Raw genomic sequence first — 22,652 nt, forward strand, 5'->3', positions numbered from 1 at the left:
TGTTAGAAAAAAATTCACCCCCCGTACAGTGTGTGCCATTAGAGAGATTAGCGTTGTAGGGCCAAGCCGTTTTTTGAACCAGGCTGTAAACATGTTTATTAATGCTGCAAAGATCGTCTTTTTCCCATTCATATCTATGTGGTTTCCGGTGTTTCTGCAGCCAGCCTCAAGCGTATTTTCGATGTATTGCAGTTTATATCACTTCCGCATTGGCTTCATCGTTTGAGACCGGAGTTTGCCGCTTGAGTTAAACCCATACTTAAAAAGTCACCGTCTTTTCTTTATCACTCAAATTCTGCCCACAACCCTTTTGCAAGCAATGACAATATCAGTGTACTTTTCTCTGAACTACAAAGAACCTTTTCTCTTCATCAGTCAAACAAATTTTAACCAAATAACGAAAGCTTGAGAGCAGTTCAGTGAGCCAGTTACTCAGACAATCAGCTGTCATAGAAAACTGAAAATGTGTCAACACAAATAAATTAAACTTGTAGATGTTTTTGTTTTTCCTTCATCAAAGCATCAACATTGAGAGAGAAACCGACTGTTTCCTGATGGGTCTACGTCCTCTACCCCCCCTCCACATCTCCTCTCAGGAAATGTAGCTGTCTGTCACTGTGTCACTTCCTCCATTCCCACCAATGACAGATGACAGTGTTTATCTCAGAGGAGGGACACATATTTCAGCAGTTGAGTCTGGTTCTCTAGACAGGCACATTATGTATGATGGACAGCTGGAGAGGCCATGGGGGATGATACACAGTGTACTTTCTGAAGGGAAACTGGGCAATCCAGTACGTAGACGGCTGACGTGACTCAACATCCTGGTGTCGTGAACTAATGTATGCTGTCGTCTTCCCAAAATTGATGGCAGGTAGATGTATGACAGGTGTGTTGGTTCATGATTAGAATCAAATTATTGATGAGACTGAATCACTCAAAGATGGATGAAAGTTTGTTAACCTGTAGTGGTTGACATGATATGTTTCTACACCCAGAAGTCAAACCAAAATAGTCTTCCAAACTTGATCAAAAATAGAAACATTATTGAAAATCTGTTTTTTACAGATGCCTTTAAATACGTAGTCATTTTGAACATAACATAAGAAATAAAACAGACTTGGATGATCCAATTTTGAGACTATTTACAAGTGGCAATCAATACATAATGTGTTCTCAAAAAAAGAGTGGCAAATAGCCTCTATCTACAGCCGGAGTAAACCTGGGAAAACACCAACCAATCCCTGCCATCAGGATCCAATTTATGAAACCAGTCAAATCCCGTCCTGCCGTTCTGCCCGCCTCCTGCGCGTACATTTCATGTTTGTTTGTGTTTTTAACTTTCACTATGATAATGTTTAGGTGTTTTCTTACCGCTGAGTGAGACATGAGTTGACGTAGTGCTAAACACAAACCATGTGCTGAGGACCGGTTTTGAATCAGTCACTTTCTTTGAATTATGTCACTTATCTCTCCCTGAAAGACTTCTAGATCTTTGCTTGTGTTGTTCTTGTTCTCGTATGTACGTCGCTTTGGATAAAAGCGTCTGCTAAATGACATTGTAACATTGTAACATTGTAACTTCTGGCTCACTCTAATGTATACAACCCCCAGGTTGTATTTAATTCTAATAATCTTTAAGGAAGGATGACTGCAGAGAAAATGACCACTATTCTCTCTTTTATATGTCAATGCTCGGTATAATAACCTACTGTCCAATTAAAAAAATAAATAATAACAAAAAAAACAACAACATTTAATTGTTTAGATGAACATTTATAGAAATCTTTTCAAAGTTTTCAAAGTTGCTTGTTCACACTAAAAGCATGAGGCCTGGGATGATTCTCAGGAGTCAGGACAGGACATCAAAAGCTCATTGGAAAAACTACAGTATAAGGTTTACGATATGATACACAATACATTTGGCGTGAAAAGTCTAAAAGGTCTGTTTGCGTTCACAGTTGCAACCCACCCCAAAAACTTCAGGAAGTTTTCAGGAGTTTGGAGAGTTTATGTGAACACACCTGGAGAGCTGTAAACTTAAACTACCGTTGTTAGTGCTCATCGTGAGCTAAGTGAATGAAACCAGGACATCAAAATGCCAGTGGTGCAGCTCAGCTTCAGGAAGAGGTTTCTGGTCTAACAAACATTTAGCTGTGCCGAGAATTCATCAAGAGACCAGGTGTGAAAATCCGTGTGTAGCACAAAGTTGGAGAGGCCTGGTTGGAATTGAAATGGAGGTTTTGATGGAAAACTAATAAATATGTCTCAGTGAGTGGAGATGGCTTTTTTCTGCGTTCTCATTTTTATTTTCCATTTATTTGGCACCTGCATTCTGGCTGGGGTAGAAAGCAAGAGCTGATGAATTTTAAAATTGGAAATGAAGGATATGCTGCAAAAACTTGGAACTCTGCTGAAGAGGAACTCAGTAGATTTAGCATTTAGTACAAATGTTTTTAGTTAAAAAAAAAATGTATAAATCAAAATGTGCAAAAAATTAAACTTGTTATTGAAATTAAACCTCTGTGTGCAATGAGATAAGCTCTGAGACTAAACAAGCCACAAGGCAACTAGATTAATTTCTCTGAACTTTTTTTTTTTTTTTTAGAATGATCACTTTTATGAAATTGAAATGATTTTATATTAAGTTTTTGTTGTAGTTGAATTATTATTTTACATATAGATGATCTCCTGTAGGAAATACTAAAATGTAAATATATATGTAAGTATTAAACAGAATGAAAAAAGCTCAGACTTAAATTCACTATTATTCTCTAAAAGACGTTTCTTTGTCTGCTGCTTCTCTCCTCCTGTTCCCTGGTGGATGATTTAACAGAAAAGTGTCTTTGCATTCCAATAATGAGATATTGATCCAAGCCTTAAATCTGCGTGACGAGAGATGTGATTATCAGCGCAGGGGTGCAGGAGCTGTGAAGGTTTCATAAAAGCGTGTAATGTGTCTTTATGACTCTTTAAGGTCACATCTCTGCATTTGCTGCACTCCACCAACTGTTGATTGATCGGCCCGGTAGTCTCACTGGGCAGCAGCGTAGAAAGGCGTGCTGTTCTGTGCCGAGCTACAGCGTGTTCTGGAGTGAGTGCGTTCACAGTACAGAAAGCACAGAGAAGAAAAGATTCATAACTGAGCTGTGAGGGCCGAATCATATCTCTGGAGACAATTCTGTGCTAGGCCCAGAGCCGCGTTTTCCTTCTAAATATTATTTTTTACAGCACTGAAGCACTTATTGCATCTCGTTGTGAATTCCATCTTACTGTACTTCAACACGGTGCATCAGCTTAATATTTCAGCAGGAATATTCTTAATGCATAAAACATTTGTGTTTCTGGAAATTGTGTGAGGAGTTTGGCAAAAACAGATCTATTAAACACTGATTACACTTAGTTACTGACTAAAACAGATACTTTCTTGTATCTCAGACTCAGATGATTCAATTTTGAGGTATTCAGATATTGTTCATGTTCCACACACTGCTCCTGCTTGGAAGTAACAGCTTTTACATGAACTTCAACACAAATTGGACTGCTTCAGCTTATCATCCATCAAATGTATGTGCAAACATAAGCCTAATTTTACGTATCTAATTAACTTACAGGCACAAAAATCAGGCACTTGCAAGAGCTGTAATGGCTGCAGCATAATCTCCCAAGCAAATACACCCTATCAAATGAAGTGCCATAAAAGAGCTTCATTTGGCATGGAAAGGCCCAGACTAAAGTTAAGCTGTCTGAAAGCTGCACAGAGGAGATTCCTTTAGAAACTGACCTTTTTGTTAAAAGGTAAGATGCTTTTTATTTTATTTTTTTGTCCGGTTATTTCTTGGGGCATTTTACTATTATCTATTTGGACAGCTGAGAGACTGGAGGAAGACATGCAGCGAAGGGTCACTGGCAGGGGTTGAACCAGCGATGAGGACTACAGCCTCTGTATTTAACCACTTGGTCTAACCGGTGGGCTTTTCTGTAACCATAAATCACTGCATACTACATAATGGGTTTAAAAGTAGTATGTAGTATGACTATTCTGTTGGATCGGTTCTGCCATATGCTGGGTCAGGCGTCGCTGTATTTCCGGTTTCAAAAATCAGAGGTAGACAACGGCTAAGACTACTTCTTTAGCATCACTTATGATTTAAAGAGTTAAATGGTTTATATGGAATCTAATAATTTTCACAGCACCTAAAAACTAAGTGCTCGTCAAAAAAAAGAAAAAAGAAAAAGTGTAAAGTTAGCGCTGTGCATTGTGGGAAACAGTACATGGTGGAGACTGGTCCGCTGCATACTGAGGAATGTTCCTGAATCAGTACGACATCCAGGTAGTTTTGGCATACTGCAGATTTTGCTCTTGTTCACATACTGCATTCTGAATTTTGGCCATACTGAATTACTGCTAGTATAGTAGGCGGTTTAAAAAACAGCCAGTGTTTGCCACTTCATTGACCCAAACAGTAATTATTCCTAACATCATTATTAACAACAAAAGCAGCATGGATGAACAGTGAAGAAGTCCAACAATTGAAAGTCAAACACAAACTTGGATAGTGCTGTAAAGCAGTTTTCTTACAAGCAAGTCTCTGTAAGTTTGCATCAACCACAAGCACACACAAGCCTGAGCGCTAGGGGAAAATCAAAGGAAGCTTGCATCTGGTTTTGAGCTATTCCCCTAACAATCACTTGGTGAGGCACAAAGAAATTTTGCAAAGCTTCAAAAGAAGCAAGGGAGAGGAAGACTACCAACTAGAAATGCACAACAGAATATTCTTAAAGTTTGTTCAGTTCATTTCCATAAGAGAGTACCCATGAGTGAGTCTATGCTGGGGCCTCACCTCAGCATGAGATTCATCAGCTGGAGCCCCTCCCCTCTGAGGAAGCGGTCCCGGTTGGCTGGCAGCATCAGGCAGGAACACAGAGCATCAAAGAGGTTCTCCATCATCTCCTGCTCCTCAGCTGTGGACGGGTTGTGACGTTTGAAGACCTGGAAGGAAAGGGAGGAATTAACACCACTGAGTGACGGAGTGTTCAGAAAAAACAGCAAAAGCGTTGGAAATTGTTTGTTCGAGTAGTTGGCCCAGGATTACAGAGTCTGAACCACAGGCTTAGAATTATACCACATAATAAACTGCACACACTCATCTCAAACACACACACATCTCAAACCAGGGGATGCTCATGGTTGAGAAATGACTGAGCTCTACCTCTGCACAACTCGAACAGATGACCTGTAAATAAGTAGTGCGGTGGTAAGGGCAGAGAGTAAAAGCTAAATCTTACAGAGAGTTGCTGCAGTAACACATCAATGCCATCCATCTCTCCCAATAGTTCTCTGGTATCTGTGGAAAAACAGAAAGGCAAAGAGATGAAAATGGAGGAACAGGACAACAGGGAGATTAAATTGAGATTGCAGCAAAAAACAGACATGAGAAAAGCGAGGAAGGGAACCAGTCTGGGGAAAAATTTAAGTTGATGGATGAAGGAAGGTAAAATAGAAAGAGACAAAGACTAGGAAGGAGTGACAGAAGTGCTACAAAGACATATGATGAGCACAACACTGACAAACACATCAACCACAAGGGATCTCCAGAGAGAAGAATGTAGAGAAAAGAGGACACAAATATATTTACACAGGAGTTATTACATCTGTGTCTGAGTGTAGAATCATTTTGAGCCTGTGCAGCACAAGTCTGCTTCTCTGTGACCTCAGATGGCAGTGAGGGCCAAGATTCCTGAGGCTACATTCACACTTCTACCTGTTTTGGTTTGAGAACACACAGCTTTTTGTGTTTACACTTAGTAACCACACTCATTCAGCATTTAAGATACACTGAAACTAAAACTAAGACTCCTGACACTGATTCAGAGTGAAATCTCTGGGGTTTGAGTTTAAAGCATAAAGGCGGAAACTTAGACTCCAGTAAATGATGACATGGACATCTCTATCTGTTGCTGATAGGTTTTATCACTCGACACTGTCCTTCCCTGATTTTTCACAATACTTTAAATAAACCCATTCCGAAAGAAAAAACTTTGACATTGCAGTTGTTACACTGAAATGAAGAACAAATTACACACATGACTGACCAAGTTGTTATTCATTTGTTTCAAGCTGCTTTACCAGCTCTACGTGAAAACACTGAAGGTTAAGTCTGTTCACATCTACGTCCAATTGACAGCGTAGCCTATGCCGTAGGTCTGCGTAGCTCATGTACCTACGCAGAGGCCTACGCATGGAGCTGACACGCACCTCCTCCAAAATGTAACTATATGTTGAATCGACACAGAACGCAAGCCCTGTGATTGGTCATTGCAGCATTGTAGCTGACACGCACTTACAGCACATCCAGGATCCCCGCACATCAGCCATGTATTTCATCTCCTCTGGCGTCTCCTCTTTATTCTTTTACCTAATCATTGCTTTATGATAAACAGCAACATGTCTTGCCTTGCCAACATGTAAGAGCTGTAAATTAACATAATACGGTCAGAATCACTGTGGAAAAGTAAACAGAAAACGTAGCGGGGCCAGAAACAGGAGACCCGATTATCAGAGAGACCACTCTGTCCTTAAGCATTTTTGCAGAGAATTGCTGCGCATCACGGACACATTGACGCACAAGTATGTGGTGCTTATGTCCGTGTCAGCCTCTGCTGCATAGGTGCAACGCAGAAGTATAAATCAGCCTTTAGTGCTGAGTTACCCTCAAACTTAAAGCTTTTGACATAAAAAAGTCCTGTGAATTAGCATCAGGAAGAGACTCAAGCTACACATATATTAATCAAAAAGCACTCTCTTCTCTTCATCTGACTTTCTCTGAGCAACAAAGTTTCCATAACTAACAGCAGAATTTCATTTGAGAAATTGTAAATCTTCAGGGTCTTAATTAGTTAGGATAAAATGTTGTTCTCATTTGCTGCATGAAGCATTTTTACATATAAACCCTTCAGAGCGGCTTTTTAAGTCAGATTTGACAAGAGGCAGCGATAATTACATTCAAATTAGCACATCAAGGATTTTCCAAAATTGTCATATTTTAATAGCAGTCATGTGGTTTGCCCTTTATTCTTACTCCAAGTGAATGACAGTATTTTAATAAGGAACATTATTCTTGTTTTAAGTTTTATTTTGTTTTTGAAGGGCAGGAGGGAAAGGATTAATGGAGGCAGCACTGCTGAAGTAGAGGAGGATGAGTGTAAAGTGAAACACGACTCCCTCTGAATATGAATATGGCTTGGGCCATTAATGAGAACCTGTCCAAACATCTGATAGTGCTGTGGCTATCTGAGGTATTACAGGGTTTAGTGAGGGAGGGAAGAGTGAAGGAGACTGCAAATAGACAAGAAGAGAGGAAAGAAAAGACATGAGATGGAAGTGAGAGAAAAGGATGGAGAGATGAGAAGGAGAGAAAGGGAAAAATGAAGTGTATCATTAATAATAATAATTATGTAGAAGACAGGAAAAGGGAAGGAAACAGGAGACACTAGATTTTCTGTCTGTTTGAAGAAGCTCAGAGGGGACAGAAAGGCAGAAGATAAATTAGCATCATTTGGAAACCACCAGCCATTTAGTGAGACACACTTACTGTCGTTGTTTTGCAGCAAGATAGCCAAGATCTCACTGCAGTACAGCTTGTTAGCATCAAAAGGCATCTTTGCCTGAGAGGAGTGGAAGAAGAGACCAATTCAAATTCTGTTTCACAAAGACCAGAGTCTCAGAAGATGCAACATGAAGCAAAAGGAAAAAACATTAGAGATCTCATGTGGGTGCAGAGATTCTAGAGAAACAACCATTGGTAATCTCTTAAACAAATTCTTACCTTGATTCTCTTGAGCAGCCACTGCATGAGTCCCTGCTGGGCTGCCTCTGTGCACAGGCCAGGTTTGAACTCCGCCATATTTTCTATGATAGCTGGGGAAGATAAATAATATTGCATAAAGTTAAACTGAGTTTTTGATTCTGGTGTCAGTCCTACTCAAGTAACTTCAAGCAAGTCAATAAAACTCAGCACACACCATCATTTGAGTTATGGGGCACACAAGTTAGATACTTATTTTGATGATGAAGCAGAAAAAAACACTGATAGGTGTCAAACTTGTGTCGGGATTAAACAAGGCACATAACTGAAGCATGTAGTCCCTCCTCCTCTTAAGCCCCTACTGAGAGCCTTGCAGGAGCTGCACAACTTATTTGCCTGATTAAACAACTTTGTTTAAATCTGATTGGTTTGATCATTTTGTCAGACATTCTGTGCTTTTACCATGAGATATGTTATTAAATGTTGATAAAGTGTTGTAATATAGCATTGCTAGCAAGCATAAGGCTTTGTATTTTAAATATCATCCGAATTGCTGTTCCTATGTTTGACTTTCGTCCATAGACTGTATAAATAATGGAAGTAGTATCCCTGACGTCACCCATCTGTTCCTGAGCGCTGTTTTGAAGCAAATTGTCGGTGGGAGCCATATTGGAAATGTTGAACGCAACCAAACTTCTGTCGAGCTAGTGTGAGGTAAAGAGGCGGGCTTTGAGCTTCCTCGCCAGCAGCTACAGTGTTCCTGCCCATCAGTCAAGTCAGTCATGTCCTTAAATGGGCAAAACTAATAATCTTAATATCTGCCGCGTAATTAAAAAATTCAAAATTGTGTGCCAATAGAGAAATTTGCAATTCAGACAGAAACTGTTGTTTTAACCAGGCTGTAAACATGTCTATTTCTGCTGTAAATATCGTCTTTTTTGAATTGGTGTGTATGTGTTTTCATATTTCATATTTTGAGGATGGAGGTTGCCGCTTGCTTCTGCCTGCAAATTATCTCCCCTTCACATCAAATCCATTTCAAAAGATCAGGTTTAAGCATAGCACACTGAAAAGCGGCTTCTGGGATCTTCCTGAAGGGCGCTGCAACAAATCTAGTGGTAGCAGAAGCATTAACTTGAGTGCCCGCTGTCAGCTACATACAGCCAGAACATGACACAGCCTTGCCCAGTGGAGTTAAGACTGAACACTGTACATTTGTCTAAAGCTGTCACTCAAAATGCTCCGAACACAAACAAGTCCTCCACACAGGAGGTTGGATTTTGTGCATGATTGACGTACTTATAGTCAATTCTTCAATAAAACTCTTTTATCAGTCTCACTTAAACATACACAGATATGATACGCAAACTCTTTGAAGGAAGAGAAATGTGAAAAATGACAGTCATCTTTTTATAGAAGGTCTGCCTGAGCCCTGTTCAAGCTACCTCTAATATTATCATATGAAAACTGTCTCTGTCACATGATATCTCTATCAGTGCAGACTGCAGCAGAAGGGGACAGAGAGAGATAGAGAAAAAGGGAGAAAGAGAGAAAGAGAGAGAGAGAGAAAGAGAGAGAGAGTGCAGGTTGGTGGTAATGGAAGGAAGGAGAGGATGCAAACTTAAGGGAATAGAGGGGAAGAAAATAAATGAAGAGGAAAAGCAGAAGGGAGGCAAAGGGGTGGGAAGACAAGTCAAAGATGAGGAATGGAAAGCTGAGGGAATGGAACAAGAGGATAACAAATATACATGGAGGAGAGGTTTGGGAGGGAATAAAAAGAGATAAGACAAATAAAATAAAAAAGGGCAAAATCTGGGGAGAGCGGCTGCAGATGATAGAGAAATGTTGAGAGAAAGATGGAGAGCAAGGGTGCTGAGGGAGAGAAAGGAAGGGCCTTTATCAGTGATTCAAACAGAGCAGACAGACAGCATCCTGGAGGACAGAAGGCTCAGAGCAGAGAGCAGCCAAGGCAGACAAAAGGCTTATTCAAGCTTGGAGAGCTCCCTCGATAACACACACATACACACACAATCTTGAATAGCACCGCTCCCTTGATATAACCCACACTTGCACACAGAGCCAAATACACACCTAAACAGCCCTCCTGATACTCGGCCTCAATCTGGCAACAAAGAAAATATCATCTCAGTAGACTCATTCAACACAAAAAGAGCTGAGAGGCAGAAAAGTCTGATTCATGGGAGGCTAAATACAGAGACCACGACTCCTCAAACTATCTGCTGGCCCATGCCCTCACCAAGACCTTTTTTGAATGCAGTTTAATCTATTCCACAAACACTATAACTTCTGAGGCTGACTTTGAAAGAGTTCACAACTCAGACAAAAAAAAACTCCTAATGAGACCTTGACAGCTTCCCTTCGCTGTCACAGGTAAAGTCTAGGTCGCTTGGCAGCAGGGGGACAAAACGTTAAGCTTAAAGAATACAAATAAAGTTAGTTTACTCTGTCTGTGAGGTGTCAAAGTCAGCTCCTGGAGGACTCCTCGTCACTGCACTCGCCAAAGTTTTAACACAAGCTCCCACACACCTTAAATCAGAGCTCCCTCTCCCACCATGTTTAGACAAGCGTGATCAAACACTCTTATTTTAGTTCTTTAGAGCTGATGTCTTTACTCAGGCTTCTGTTTTTTCATGTGAAGTAGAAAACAACATTTTGGCATCAACCACAGTTTGCAGTGAAATGTGCCCCAAATATTTGACTCACCTACTTAGAAAAATGAATTCACAGAGCTTTGCAGCCACTGAAAAAAGTTCCAAGTCATTATCTTAAACTGTCAGCTTACATTGTAGGGATACAGCCAGTTTTTTGGTTGTTGTTTTTGCTGAGATGAAAAGAAATGTTAAGCATAAGTTCAATTTCTTATGGTCACAGCAAGTTAAAGGCAAAATGCAAAGTAAGTTGGATGAGCTATTTGTACGCTTCTGAATGATGTAGGTAAGACCTGGCTCAGACAGCAGGAATAAAAAAATCCTTTCAAGTTAACCTTACCAAGATCCCTGCAGACTTCTTTTTGAGGGTTATTATGGTCACTTCTCATAAATTGTCACTATAAGCTTCTGGTTTGAATCCTACAAATTATCCCCCAAAATCAGTCTTCCAAGTCTAAGACTGGATTAGTTTGCCATTAACTTGACCAGAAAATTTCAGCCTAACATCAGAACAGATCAAGATCCCAATTTCTACTCCAATATTGGAAGAGTAATGATCAGGTATTGACTCGCCTAAATCTCCTGCAGTCTGAGCCCGGTGTAACTTTGAGTCAAATTTATTGTTTTAGTATCTATTTAGTATTAGCATTTTATTTAGTATCTACATTTATCATTTGTGTTTTGTCAACTATATGAATCAATGTAGACCTCTCTGGTAGACACCAGAATCAGTAGTTGGTGAAAGAAATTATTGATAATTTGATAACTGTAGGCCACAAATAGCAGTCTGTGTTGTGTCTAACCACCCACCACTTGCCGGGGGGGTGTAGCTCCAGGTAATGAATAGTGCCATAATGCTATAATGCTCTACTACCCAGATGTAAACAAGAACAGCTGACAAATAGCGCTGAAGGCTGGTCGTGCTGGATCTGCTAACATTAGCAACATTCAGCCAGCCAACTTGATGATATTTATCAGAGCTGTAAAGACACATCCTCATATTTTACTAGGTCGTATGCATGTTTAGTGTAATATCACCTCCTGCTCTTGGGGTTTCATTGTTAACAAAAAGAAAATCTACAAAGAAATGTAACCATGTTGCCCTTTTTTCCAAACCAAAAAGACCACCAGTTGAAAACTGACTCTCCTCACAAACTCAAACTTCCAACTTTTCTGTGCATTGATTGAAAACTGCTGACAACATAGAATACATACAAATCACACCAGCACAGAGTAAAACACTGAGCTACTAATTGTATTTTAAGGAGCCGCTGCACAACAGGACAATGACAGCATTGTAAGCACATCTGTTCAATATTTCATACGTGGCAGCGACTCTGTTTGCCAGTTTAACTGGTTCAGGATTCTAACTAAGGGATGATGAATGTTTAAACACAGAGGGCCAAGTTTTCATCTGTCTGATTCGGATAAACTCTTTGAACACTGAGCAGGTGGCAGCGGCACGACTGCAGCCAACCTGGAGAAAACTGGTCACAGGAATAGACTGCAGACCTCTTCTTTCAAAGACAAAGACATTTCATGATGCAGGGTTGCTTGGAATATGTTCAATGTTAGCCATTAGATGACAATGAATCTGTCTGTTTATAAAATCACTAGTAAATATTTGGATGTTTTTTTAAAGTTTGCTTAGAGACAGTGATAGTTGTTAAAGCTTTGGTGCATTATATCTCCTTACCCAGTGTGTTGAAGATGCCATCAGCCTCCTCCTTCACCTGTTCATCCAGCCGATCCATGTTCTGCACCAGCAAGGCCACCACCTGACCCTCCAACTACAGACAGACAGAGAGAAATGTAAATTAAGTCAGGGGTTGTGAAACAATTTCACAGTATAAAAGAACAAATCCAAATTAATCAAGGAGAAAAACTACATCCCTCTACTTTCATCTCTCAGTTTTCATGTAAAAAAATGAGTCTATTGATACTTTCACAACTTGGGGAGGATTTATTACATTTAATTAAAGGCTGCAGACAGAAACAGTTTTTTGCATCTACAAAATCAAACATTATTGCAAAACAAAGAAATATACAGACACAATCTTAGTTATAAGAGCTGCCTGAAATTAAAACCTGAACAAATTTCAAAAAATCTTTGAAATCCCTACCCCCACATCTAAACTTTTCAAATCCCTTTACTTTCAACTTTCCTGCCATGTTGAAAGACAGTCCAATGATTCTCTATCTTTACGCTTTGCAACATGAAACAGTGTGTCAGAGGGAAACTGGTCAACCTGTTTTGAAGAGAAAATAGGAAGAGGCAGGAATGACAACATGGATGTTCCCTTTCAGATTCAGGTGGAAGAAACCTGCTTACAGTCTGAGCTTCTCCGAACATGTTTCAGTGTTATCATTCAAGTCAAGATTTGAGACTCAACCAAACAGAGCTTGCGGGGTTCCGGCCGGCTGGATAAAAGTACTTTTACAGATGAAAGAAGACGGACAGTCGACACAGATTTATGAGCCGGCAGAGACCGTCGTGGATCATTTTGATTCATCTTATCAAGGATACCACCTGGCCTTCTGGCAACAAGGACAGAGGAGCTGGAAGCATTACAGCAAAGAGGAGAGACAAATGGATTCAACCAAGCCTTGCTGCCCTCAAACTGTTTCCCTTGGAAGAAGCTGTAAAGAAGAATGGGGTTATGGGCGCTTCATTGCATGGTAAATGGACTGCGTTTATATAATGCTTGTATCCTAAGAGGCTCCTGAGCTATCGTTTCAGCAAGCATCACATAACATTACCATTCACACATGGTTGTTTCCTGTTAGAGGTCTTTGAGACTTATCCAATTATCTCCAGTTGTTCCTGTAAGATACCAAGTAAACAGCTCGCAAACGAAGGAATACCTGGAGATGATCCTCAAAGCATCGCCAAGAGAAATATGTACCCGTTTCCCACACTAACCAAATATTAAGTGGACACTGCGTCTCTATACTCCTCTTATTGTGAGATGTGAAGCCAAAAGATTGCCCGAAGCGCACTAATATATTGCACTGGTGGGGCTAAGTACAGTAAGTGAAATAACCCCTGTTTCATGCGACGTCACCACAAAATCCCACATTCATTCTTCAATTGTTGACAAATCTGTAGTCTTTGTCAGTTTTAAAACAACCCAACAATAGATCTGTGCATGGATGTCTTTATTGCACTGCAGAGGGCTTCAAAGTTTTCAGAGGAGAGGAGAACACTGCAGTTTTGGGCCAAATGACTGCCTACACAGCCTATCACAGTACTCCTCTGAACTGTGGGAGTCAATCCAGGTCATGGGTGCTCCTCTCAAGAGTTGAAATGTTTTCTTATACTACTCCTCTTGCCATCCAGCCATCATATCTAAAATCTAAATATATCTCTGCGTGCTTTGTTTTAATAACTCTTTGCCTAAACTCCTGAATTTAAGAGTACAGCATGTGGTCAGACAAAACAGGAACTTCCCTGCAGTGTCAACATACTTCTAATATCCCTGATGGAAGCTACTGGAAGCTACCAGCAGATCTGACAATGAGAGGTCAAGGTGACAGGCTCTTTCCTCTATCATAAGTGTATCATCACATTATCGTAGTTTGACCTTTTATCTGTGTGGCTCAAAATGTCACTCCACATAACGGGGCGTCAAAATTTGTCCCGGTTTACAGCAGTACCTCATGCTCTATGATAAGAGAGAGAAACAGAGGGCTTAATACAAAGAGATGGGGCGAGATGTTAAACTTTAAGTGTTGTCAGCAGTGACTGAGGGTGACAAAAAAGCCTTACGATATCCAAATGGGAGGGAGAGGAGATTCTATACTTGCATGGTTGACATTACACTTTAAATTAATTTGTTTCCAATGATTAAGTTCTTGTCACTTTCAATATTAGATCTCAAATTTACTTAATTGACAAAAAAACGAACACTTTCATACAGCCAAAGGAATAAAAACAAGTTCAACCGGAATAATTAGGCTATGACAGAAAGCACAACATGTTTGCATATTTTCACCCTAATTTAATTATAACATTTACAATCCACCGGACAATTTGTATTAATGTCGGTATAAAAAAATTAAAAGATTTATAGGCTGCTACGTATTTTAGTTTGAACTTTATTTTTAATTGAACGACCTTTCCTGGAAATGAAAAAAGATTATGTAATGTCAACAAAAATCAATGTTTGCATTTTGGACACTAGTTTGAAGCAGCAGATGATTAAAGCCTGCGGTTCGAAGAGATAAATATCCTCAAATGTCCGTCCATCTTTTAGCCAGTGAGGCCAAACCAAGGCCTGGTTTTTGATTTAATCATATCGCCAACCAATCCCCTCTGTCTGATTTGGATACCAGAGCCAAGAAAGTTAAGTATTGACTCCAAAGTGCTGTTTCATCAATATCTTTAAAGCTTACTGTAAATCCTGAACTTACCAGAGAATCTATGAGCACCTCAGCTCCCTCCTCGCTCTCATGAAGTGTGTCGATATCTGTCAGCTCCTGCAGCAGGTCCACCACTGCTATGGCAACATGTGGTTCAAGCTAAGGACAATACGCTGTTGCGCCACCGTTTCTGCACATGACTTCACAGTCAGACTAATAATCAATCGCATAAAAAGCAGCCAAAAACAGTCACTGATTAAAAATATAGTAAAATGTACATTTTTGGTTCTCAAAAAATGCTCTTAGATAATGAACTGATAAAGATATCAGTATACTGCACTTTTAGTTTTGTGTACTTATCCCATGAAATGACAAAAACCTTTAATGCGTTATCGGTACATCCCTCATTCTCTAACTTACCGACCCCAATTTATCTATGGCTCTCAGTCCTGGGCCTGTTATTAAAACTTAAAGAAAACAAGAGGTACAGTCATTTGATCGTCCTCAGACGAGCCCTCTGGCTAGCTCACAAGTGCTTTCTGTGCCAGCATCTCTCTTGAGAACATCCACCTGTGTTAATGCAGAACAATGTGTTGGCTCCCACAGCACCAGTTTACTGGCTGGAAGATGCTTGTGTCTCTGGCAATGACCAGCCAGCCTAATCCTCCTGGATGTAGTTTTCTCATATGTCCTCGGTAACACGTACAACTTATTTAAAAAGCTGTTTTGTTAAAGCACAAAACAAAATAATTCACCTTTTTTTGACCTTCATAAGATATGTGAACAAGACTGAAAGTATAAACATCACTACCAGAATTATCCCTTAATTATAAATACCCAAATCCATATACAGAATACAGATTTGATGTATTAAAAAAGGACCGATCTCTGAGTGAAGGATATCAGTGTTCTCATGACTGAGGAGGCCCAGCAGTGAGTGGACAGCATTGAGCTCCACCAGCAGGTGATACAGGTCTGGCATTGTGGCGATCACATGCATTTCCTGGATAATGTCGTTCAGGTCCAGCTCCGACTCCATGAATCTGGTTTGAGGAACAATATAATTTGGATAGCATGTTAGCACTCAAAGTTAATATAAACCTCAAAGTAAAAAAGAGGATTTTTAATGCTTTTAATTTTGGTTTGACTCGGATATTATGAGTCAAAACATCTTACTGTAACAACATCCAATGAGTCCATATGAACTGTAGCCTTAAATACAGTATTTCAGTTATTTAAATATACATAATCACATAATGAGATCCAAGTACTGAACTTACTTTTCAGGGTTGTCTGGGAACTTGATCCTCAGTTCCTGATTTTTGTACGACCGTTTCTCAAAGGTCAGGATCATTTTCTTCACTGAACTTTCATCCACCGGTTCTGCCTGTTTCATTGGTACATAAGAGAAGAAGAGAGGAAGAGAAGTGTGAAAAATAGTTAGACAGAGAGGGAGGAAAAAAGCCTTCTCAAAGGCTGCTGCAGCAATGACAAAAAAGAAACACCAGAGTCAAACTAATTATGTGAGTGGAGCAGAGAAGCCAGGAGTTTTCAACAATCCAGTGACTGTGAGTGCATTTCAATGGAGAGGGAATGTGTTTGACCTCCTGCTGGCTTAAAAGCCCTCTAAAGGGTTGGAAAGATAATGACAGGTTAGGAAATTACAGCTGTCTGTCATCATGGCACGGCGAAGCACTTTGCACTGAGTAGCTTTTGACATAGTGAATAAAGACTTTGCTCCAGAACAAGATAATAGATGTTACGTTTTCTTTGGCCCTACTTTATATGAAAACAGTGGTTCTGACAACAGCTTTAGTGCTACTTAAGATCTGAACTTAACTTGCCAGGAGTGAACACATGACTGACTGCAACTCTGCTAAAAAATATGTCCTGAACTTGAACATAGGACATGAGAAAATTCAGAAATGGATCTGTACCATGTTGTCAGACTTAGAAATGGCAAGACTCAGGTTCCGTAGCCTGCAGAAGACATTCTCTAAATTCAGTGGAGGCAAAAGTACAGTTTTTTGAAGCAATGGTAGAGGTGGCACACACGTTCAGGTCATGAAGTAGATGCTGGACAGAAATAGCAGACGTGGAAGGTGGATGAGTCCACACACCAGAAGCTGCTCCAAATAGCATTTATTGAAAAAGTATCACCACGAGTGACGTTTCAGGCAGCTGCCCTTCATCAGCCATAAGCCATTTAGGAGACACGCCTCCATATACGGTATATAACACACCCTTTGATCCCCTGATAGGTCACGTGAGTCAAATGGGATTATTTTTAACATGTATAAAAGGTGACTATGAACATGGTTCTATATCCAGATAAAAACATTGAAGAAGGACCTGTTGTTTTTAGAAATGCATGGATAAAATGTAGGAAATTTAGCTTTTTGTTTTTAAACATGCACTATCTAAAAAAAAAAGAAAAACGAATAAACAAAAAGCTAAAGTGTATATATATATATAGTTGTTCAAAGCAGAAAATAAAATTTGATGACTAAATAAAGTGAAGTTAGAGAAATTAAAGTACATGTAAAGGAAAATTAAGTTATGCAATTCAGTGCCTTTGTGGTCTGCAGCAAAAAACGGAGTTTTCAACGAGAGTGTTATCATTACTGATTTACAGTTGTTTAAGTCAAATGTAAATCAATCAACAGTTACTGTAAAAAAAATGTCTCAAACAACATGACGTTTTCTGCAGAGCAATGAGAGAGAAGATCTGTAGTGGTATATATACCCATATTTAATGTTTATGAATGAAATGATGGAAAACAAAACCAATCTTCAGCACAATCAAAACACTTAGGAAAGATGCATGTTTGCATAAATTATCTTTATGAAATAAAAAGACTTATTACTATGATGAACTTTCCAAAATCATTGTGAGGATGCACAGCTGGTGTCACAGACAGTGTTAATGTGATATGTATGAAAACAATTCAAAAGAGGTGTGTCTCCTAAACGGAAGGGCAGCAGCCCGAACCGTCACACAAGATGATACTTTTTCAATAAATGCTATTTGGAGCAGCTTCTGGTAGGCGTATTCATCTACCTGTCACAAAAGAATAGTTTTTGCCTTTGAAATTAGGGATAGAAGAAAGAAGACTTGGCAAGAAAACAACACAATGTAGAGTGCAAGAGGCAAACAAACATGTACAGTAGTTGTATCTTGCTGCTTTCCAATCTCTCAGTCAGGAAACACAACAAAGTGAGCTAATGTTACCTTTTTAGGCTTATAAATGTAACATATCAAAACTATACCTTTTAACAATGAGTTTAAATGTGGATCATACTGTGCTGCTCTGTGAAGAAGTTGTAGCTGTGTTGTGTCAACATGTGTTCCTCAGTTGCCGGGATTTTCTGGGACCAGTGCGCTCTGACTCGCGGTTAACTCTGGCATATTAAAGATTATTATTCTCCCCTTATTTTTTTTTCTGGGCAGGCCTTCACATGTCTTTCATGACCGGGCGACACTTGTTAGTGATCGCTACCAAAATAAAAGCTTATTATGAAAACTGGACTTCAAATGCTACAGAAACAAAACACTACACACATGTATCAAAGGATTCACTTCAAACAGCTGGCTGACTGTGAAGACAGTTGACTTGTCACCAACACCATAGGTTTTCCTGCTGTACTAACACTGTTCACAACTATATTGATTATGAAACTGACGGAAAGTTGTCAGAGCAACAGATCATTTTAATTCTTGTGCATGATGCAAGTAAAATCTGCAATGTGTGATATCATTGATAAAAATTGTGGTGACATAACAACCTTTCAACTGTGCATGTGAGATGTACAGTCCTCTGTCCCTGTGCTGTTTGGAGTGTTTCTTTAAAATGCCAAATAGCAGAAATGCTGGACCAATTACAACTTGTTTTCCTCTTCTTCTGTTCTTTCCTGCCAAAGTGCTGGCTTACCTCACAGTCACCACCAGATTGGCACAAATTAATCTGGATAGCTGTCCACTAGTTTCATCTCAAAATCATGTGTATGTATTGCCTTCTTAACAGGGAGTTGAAAATAGAGGAATGTTATTTCCTCCCTAAACGCAGGAAGCACACACATACAATTCCTACTAAAAGCATATCAGGACGTTTTTTGCAATGTATTCATTGATTAAGTTTATATCACAGATATTTTAGATGTTGGCAAACAAGATGGATGAACTGCTGCTCCTCAACTCAAGAAACACGGACTTTTGCAGATCCGCCGCCCTGTGTTTCACTGAAACCTGGCTCAGTGAACACATCCCAGACAGCTCGCTGCACTTACCGGACTTTCAGCTCCACAGAGCGGACCGCGTAAAGGAACTCTCTGGGAAGGCGAGAGGAGGCGGAATCTGTTTCTACATAAACGAAGGTTGGTGTACAGATACCACAGTGTTGAAGAAGTCATGCAGTCCAAATCTGGAGACTCTTTTCATAAACTGCAAACCCTTCTATTCTCCGCGGGAGTTCTCCTCCTTTATTCTGGTCGGCGTCTACATCCCACCTCAGGCCTGCGTAACGGAGGCGTTACAGCACCTGGCTGACCAGATTACAGACGTGGAGAAAAAACATCCTGACTCTCTGCTCATCATTCTCGGGGATTTTAACAGAGCAAATTTAACCCACGAACTACCTAAATACAGACAACATATTAAGTGTCCCACCAGGGAGTCTAACACTCTGGACCACTGCTACACAGTAATAAAGGACTCATATCGCTCTGTCCCCCGTGCAGCTTTAGGACTATCTGATCACTGTCTGATTCATCTCATCCCGACCTACAGGCAGAAGTTAAAAACGGCTAAGCCTGTAGTTAGGACTGTGAAGAAGTGGACGGAGGAGTCAAAGCAGGAGTTACAAGCCTGCTTTGATTGCACTGATTGGAGTGTTTTTGAAGCTGCATCAGGAAACCTCAATGAACTCACTGACACTGTGACTTCATACATCAACTTCTGTGAGGACATGTGTGTGCAGACCAGGACCTTCTGCACATACAACAACAACAAGCCCTGGTTCACACCTCAACTGAGGAAGCTGCGTCAGGCCAAAGAAGAGGCCTACAGGAGTGGGGACCGGGACCTGTTCAAGCAGGCCAGAAACAAACTGACGAGGGGGATCAAGGTAGCTAAGAGGAGCTACACTGAGAAGTTAAAACAGAGCTTCTCTGCCAACGACCCCTCAGAAGTTTGGAGAGGCCTGCGTGAAGTTACAAGCTACAGGAGACCCTCCCCCCACCCTGAAGGTAACAAAAGACTAGCTGACGACCTGAACAGCTTCTACTGCAGGTTTTCACACCCCACACCCGAACACTCTGATTTACCTGGCCCCCCCACAAGCCCCTCCCCACCCCCCTCTGACCCCCCACCTGCGCTGACGATCTGTGAAGATGAGGTAATCCAGCTCTTCCAGAGACAAAAGACCAAGAAGGCTCCAGGACCAGACGGCGTGTCCCCCTCCTGCCTGAGAGTCTGTGCTGAGCAGCTGGCCCCCATCTTCACAAAGATCTTCAACACATCGCTGGAGCTGTGTGAAGTGCCCTCATGCTTCAAAAGCTCCACCATCATCCCAGTCCCAAAGAAACCCACCATCACAGGACTCAATGACTACAGGCCTGTCGCCCTGACGTCTGTGGTCATGAAGTCCTTCGAGAGACTAGTGTTGAGCCACCTGAAAGACATCACAGGCCCCCTGCTGGACCCCCTGCAGTTTGCCTATCGGGCAAACAGGTCGGTGGAGGATGCAGTCAATATGGGTCTGAACTACATCCTGCATCACCTGGACTCCCCCAGGACCTACGCTAGGATCCTGTTTGTGGACTTCAGCTCTGCGTTCAATACCATCATACCAGACATCCTGCACCAGAAACTCACCCAGCTCACAGTGCCGGCCTCCATCTGTCAGTGGATCACCAACTTCCTGACGGACAGGAGACAGCAGGTGAGGCTGGGGAGCATCAAATCCAGCACCCGGACCATCAGCACTGGCGCCCCACAGGGATGTGTTCTCTCCCCACTGCTCTTCTCCCTCTACACCAATGACTGCACCTCAGGAGACCCCTCGGTGAAACTCCTGAAGTTTGCAGACGACACCACCGTCATCGGTCTCATCCAGGACGGAGACGAGTCTGCTTACAGACAGGAGGTGGAACAGCTGGCCCTCTGGTGTAGTCAGAACCATCTGGAGCTGAACCCGCTCAAGACGGTAGAGATGACAGTGGACTTCAGGAGAAGCCCCCCCCCCACGCCCCCCCCTCACCATCCTGAACAGCACTGTGTCTACTGTGGACTCTTTCAGGTTCCTGGGATCCACTATTTCCCGGGACCTGAGGTGGACCTCCCACATAGACACAATCAGAAAAAAGGCCCAGCAGAGGATGTACTTCCTGCGTCAGCTCAGGAAGTTCAACCTGCCTCAGGAGCTGCTGATCATGTTCTACACCTCCATCATCCAGTCTGTTCTGTGTACCTCCATCACTGTCTGGTTTGGCTCTGCAACCAAACTAGACAAACACAGACTGCAGCGGACTATAAGGACTGCAGAGAAAATCATCGGTGTCGACCTGCCCCCCATCCAGGACTTGTACCGGTCCCGGGCCAGGAAACGGGCAGGGAGCATTACCGCTGACCCCTCACACCCTGGACACAAATTCTTCAAACTCCTCCCCTCCGGCAGGCGCTACAGATCACTGTGCGCCAAAACAACCCGCCATAAGAACAGTTTCTTCCCCCAGGCTGTCACTCTGATGAACACTACACCATAACAGTGTCATACCTGTCAGATAAATACTCTCTGTAAATATACATGTAGATATACAATGCAACAATTCTCAAGCAGAATTCCATATTTCTATTTTTTGTATTATTTAACTTCTATTTTATAATGTAAAACTACCTCTGCAACTCACCACTGCACTTTATCATATTATTTTAGCCTGTACATATTAGTCAAGCTATTTGTTGTTTCTTTGTATTTATAGCTAAGGTTATTGTTATTATATTTTCATTTTTATTTTTTATTGTAGTTCTTATTCTTATTCCTATTCTTATGCCTTGTACAAAGAGAGCACAGTTTACCAAAGTCAAATTCCTTGTGTGTTCAAGCATACTTGGCGAATAAAGCTGATTCTGATTCTGATTCTGATTCTGATTCTGATGTTAAGTTATTTTATTAAACATGATTGATTTCTCCTACCTCAGGTTCCTCTTCATCCTGATCCATCAGCTTCTCCAGAATCTTCCTCTTGTCCCCACTCAGCTCCTCAGTGTCCCTCATGTCAGCCCCAATTTCTATTCCTGCAGCTGCTGCTGCTTCGCGGTATCTGGCCATGTCCCTGGCACTCAGTCCCCTCTGCTGCTTCCCTCCTCTGGAGTCTTCGTCTCCTCCAGCTGATCCTCCATCCTCATCCCTTGGACGCTTTGCTCCTCTATCAGGCTGCAAATTTAAAGGACATGTTTCGCGGATATTAAATGGGCAGAAATACAAATTTGAGAGAAATTTAATTTTAACACTTTACAAGATAACTGGAATGATACCAAAAATAGAATACATGGTTATGAGAAACACATACTTTAAGTGACTAGACAAACCATAATAAACAAGACCTAAGGGCCTCAAGTAAGCAACACTGCATCAATGCTTTGCATCGATCAATTTGAACTACTGTCATAGACCTTCAGTACTGCAGATGAGGTTCAGCAGCTTTTCAAAAGACTGTAGCAGCGTACTCTAACAAGCTGTACCAAGCAGTTGGACATTTAAGGTGAGAATTTATCAATTAATCAATAACCTTTATGTAAACAGAAGATAACAAA

The 22,652-nt window shown here is 41.0% G+C and overlaps 1 protein-coding gene across 1 annotated transcript in view; it reads right to left on the bottom strand.

Moving 5' to 3' along the window:
• ctnnbl1 (catenin, beta like 1) overlaps nt 1-22,652 on the bottom strand; it is a 100,111-nt gene that overhangs the window by 42,064 nt on the left and 35,395 nt on the right. Inside the window, exons 2-10 of the mRNA XM_034696775.1 lie at nt 22,033-22,348; nt 16,120-16,226; nt 15,743-15,882; nt 14,891-14,988; nt 12,174-12,267; nt 7,830-7,921; nt 7,596-7,668; nt 5,290-5,348; nt 4,845-4,993 (exon numbers count right to left, since the gene is read on the bottom strand). Of these exons, the coding sequence (XP_034552666.1) occupies nt 4,845-4,993; nt 5,290-5,348; nt 7,596-7,668; nt 7,830-7,921; nt 12,174-12,267; nt 14,891-14,988; nt 15,743-15,882; nt 16,120-16,226; nt 22,033-22,348 (1,128 nt within the window). The remainder of the gene's footprint in view (nt 1-4,844; nt 4,994-5,289; nt 5,349-7,595; nt 7,669-7,829; nt 7,922-12,173; nt 12,268-14,890; nt 14,989-15,742; nt 15,883-16,119; nt 16,227-22,032; nt 22,349-22,652) is intronic.

The sequence above is a fragment of the Notolabrus celidotus genome, chromosome 11 (genome assembly GCF_009762535.1).
Source record: "Notolabrus celidotus isolate fNotCel1 chromosome 11, fNotCel1.pri, whole genome shotgun sequence".
Lineage (NCBI taxonomy): Eukaryota > Metazoa > Chordata > Actinopteri > Labriformes > Labridae > Notolabrus > Notolabrus celidotus.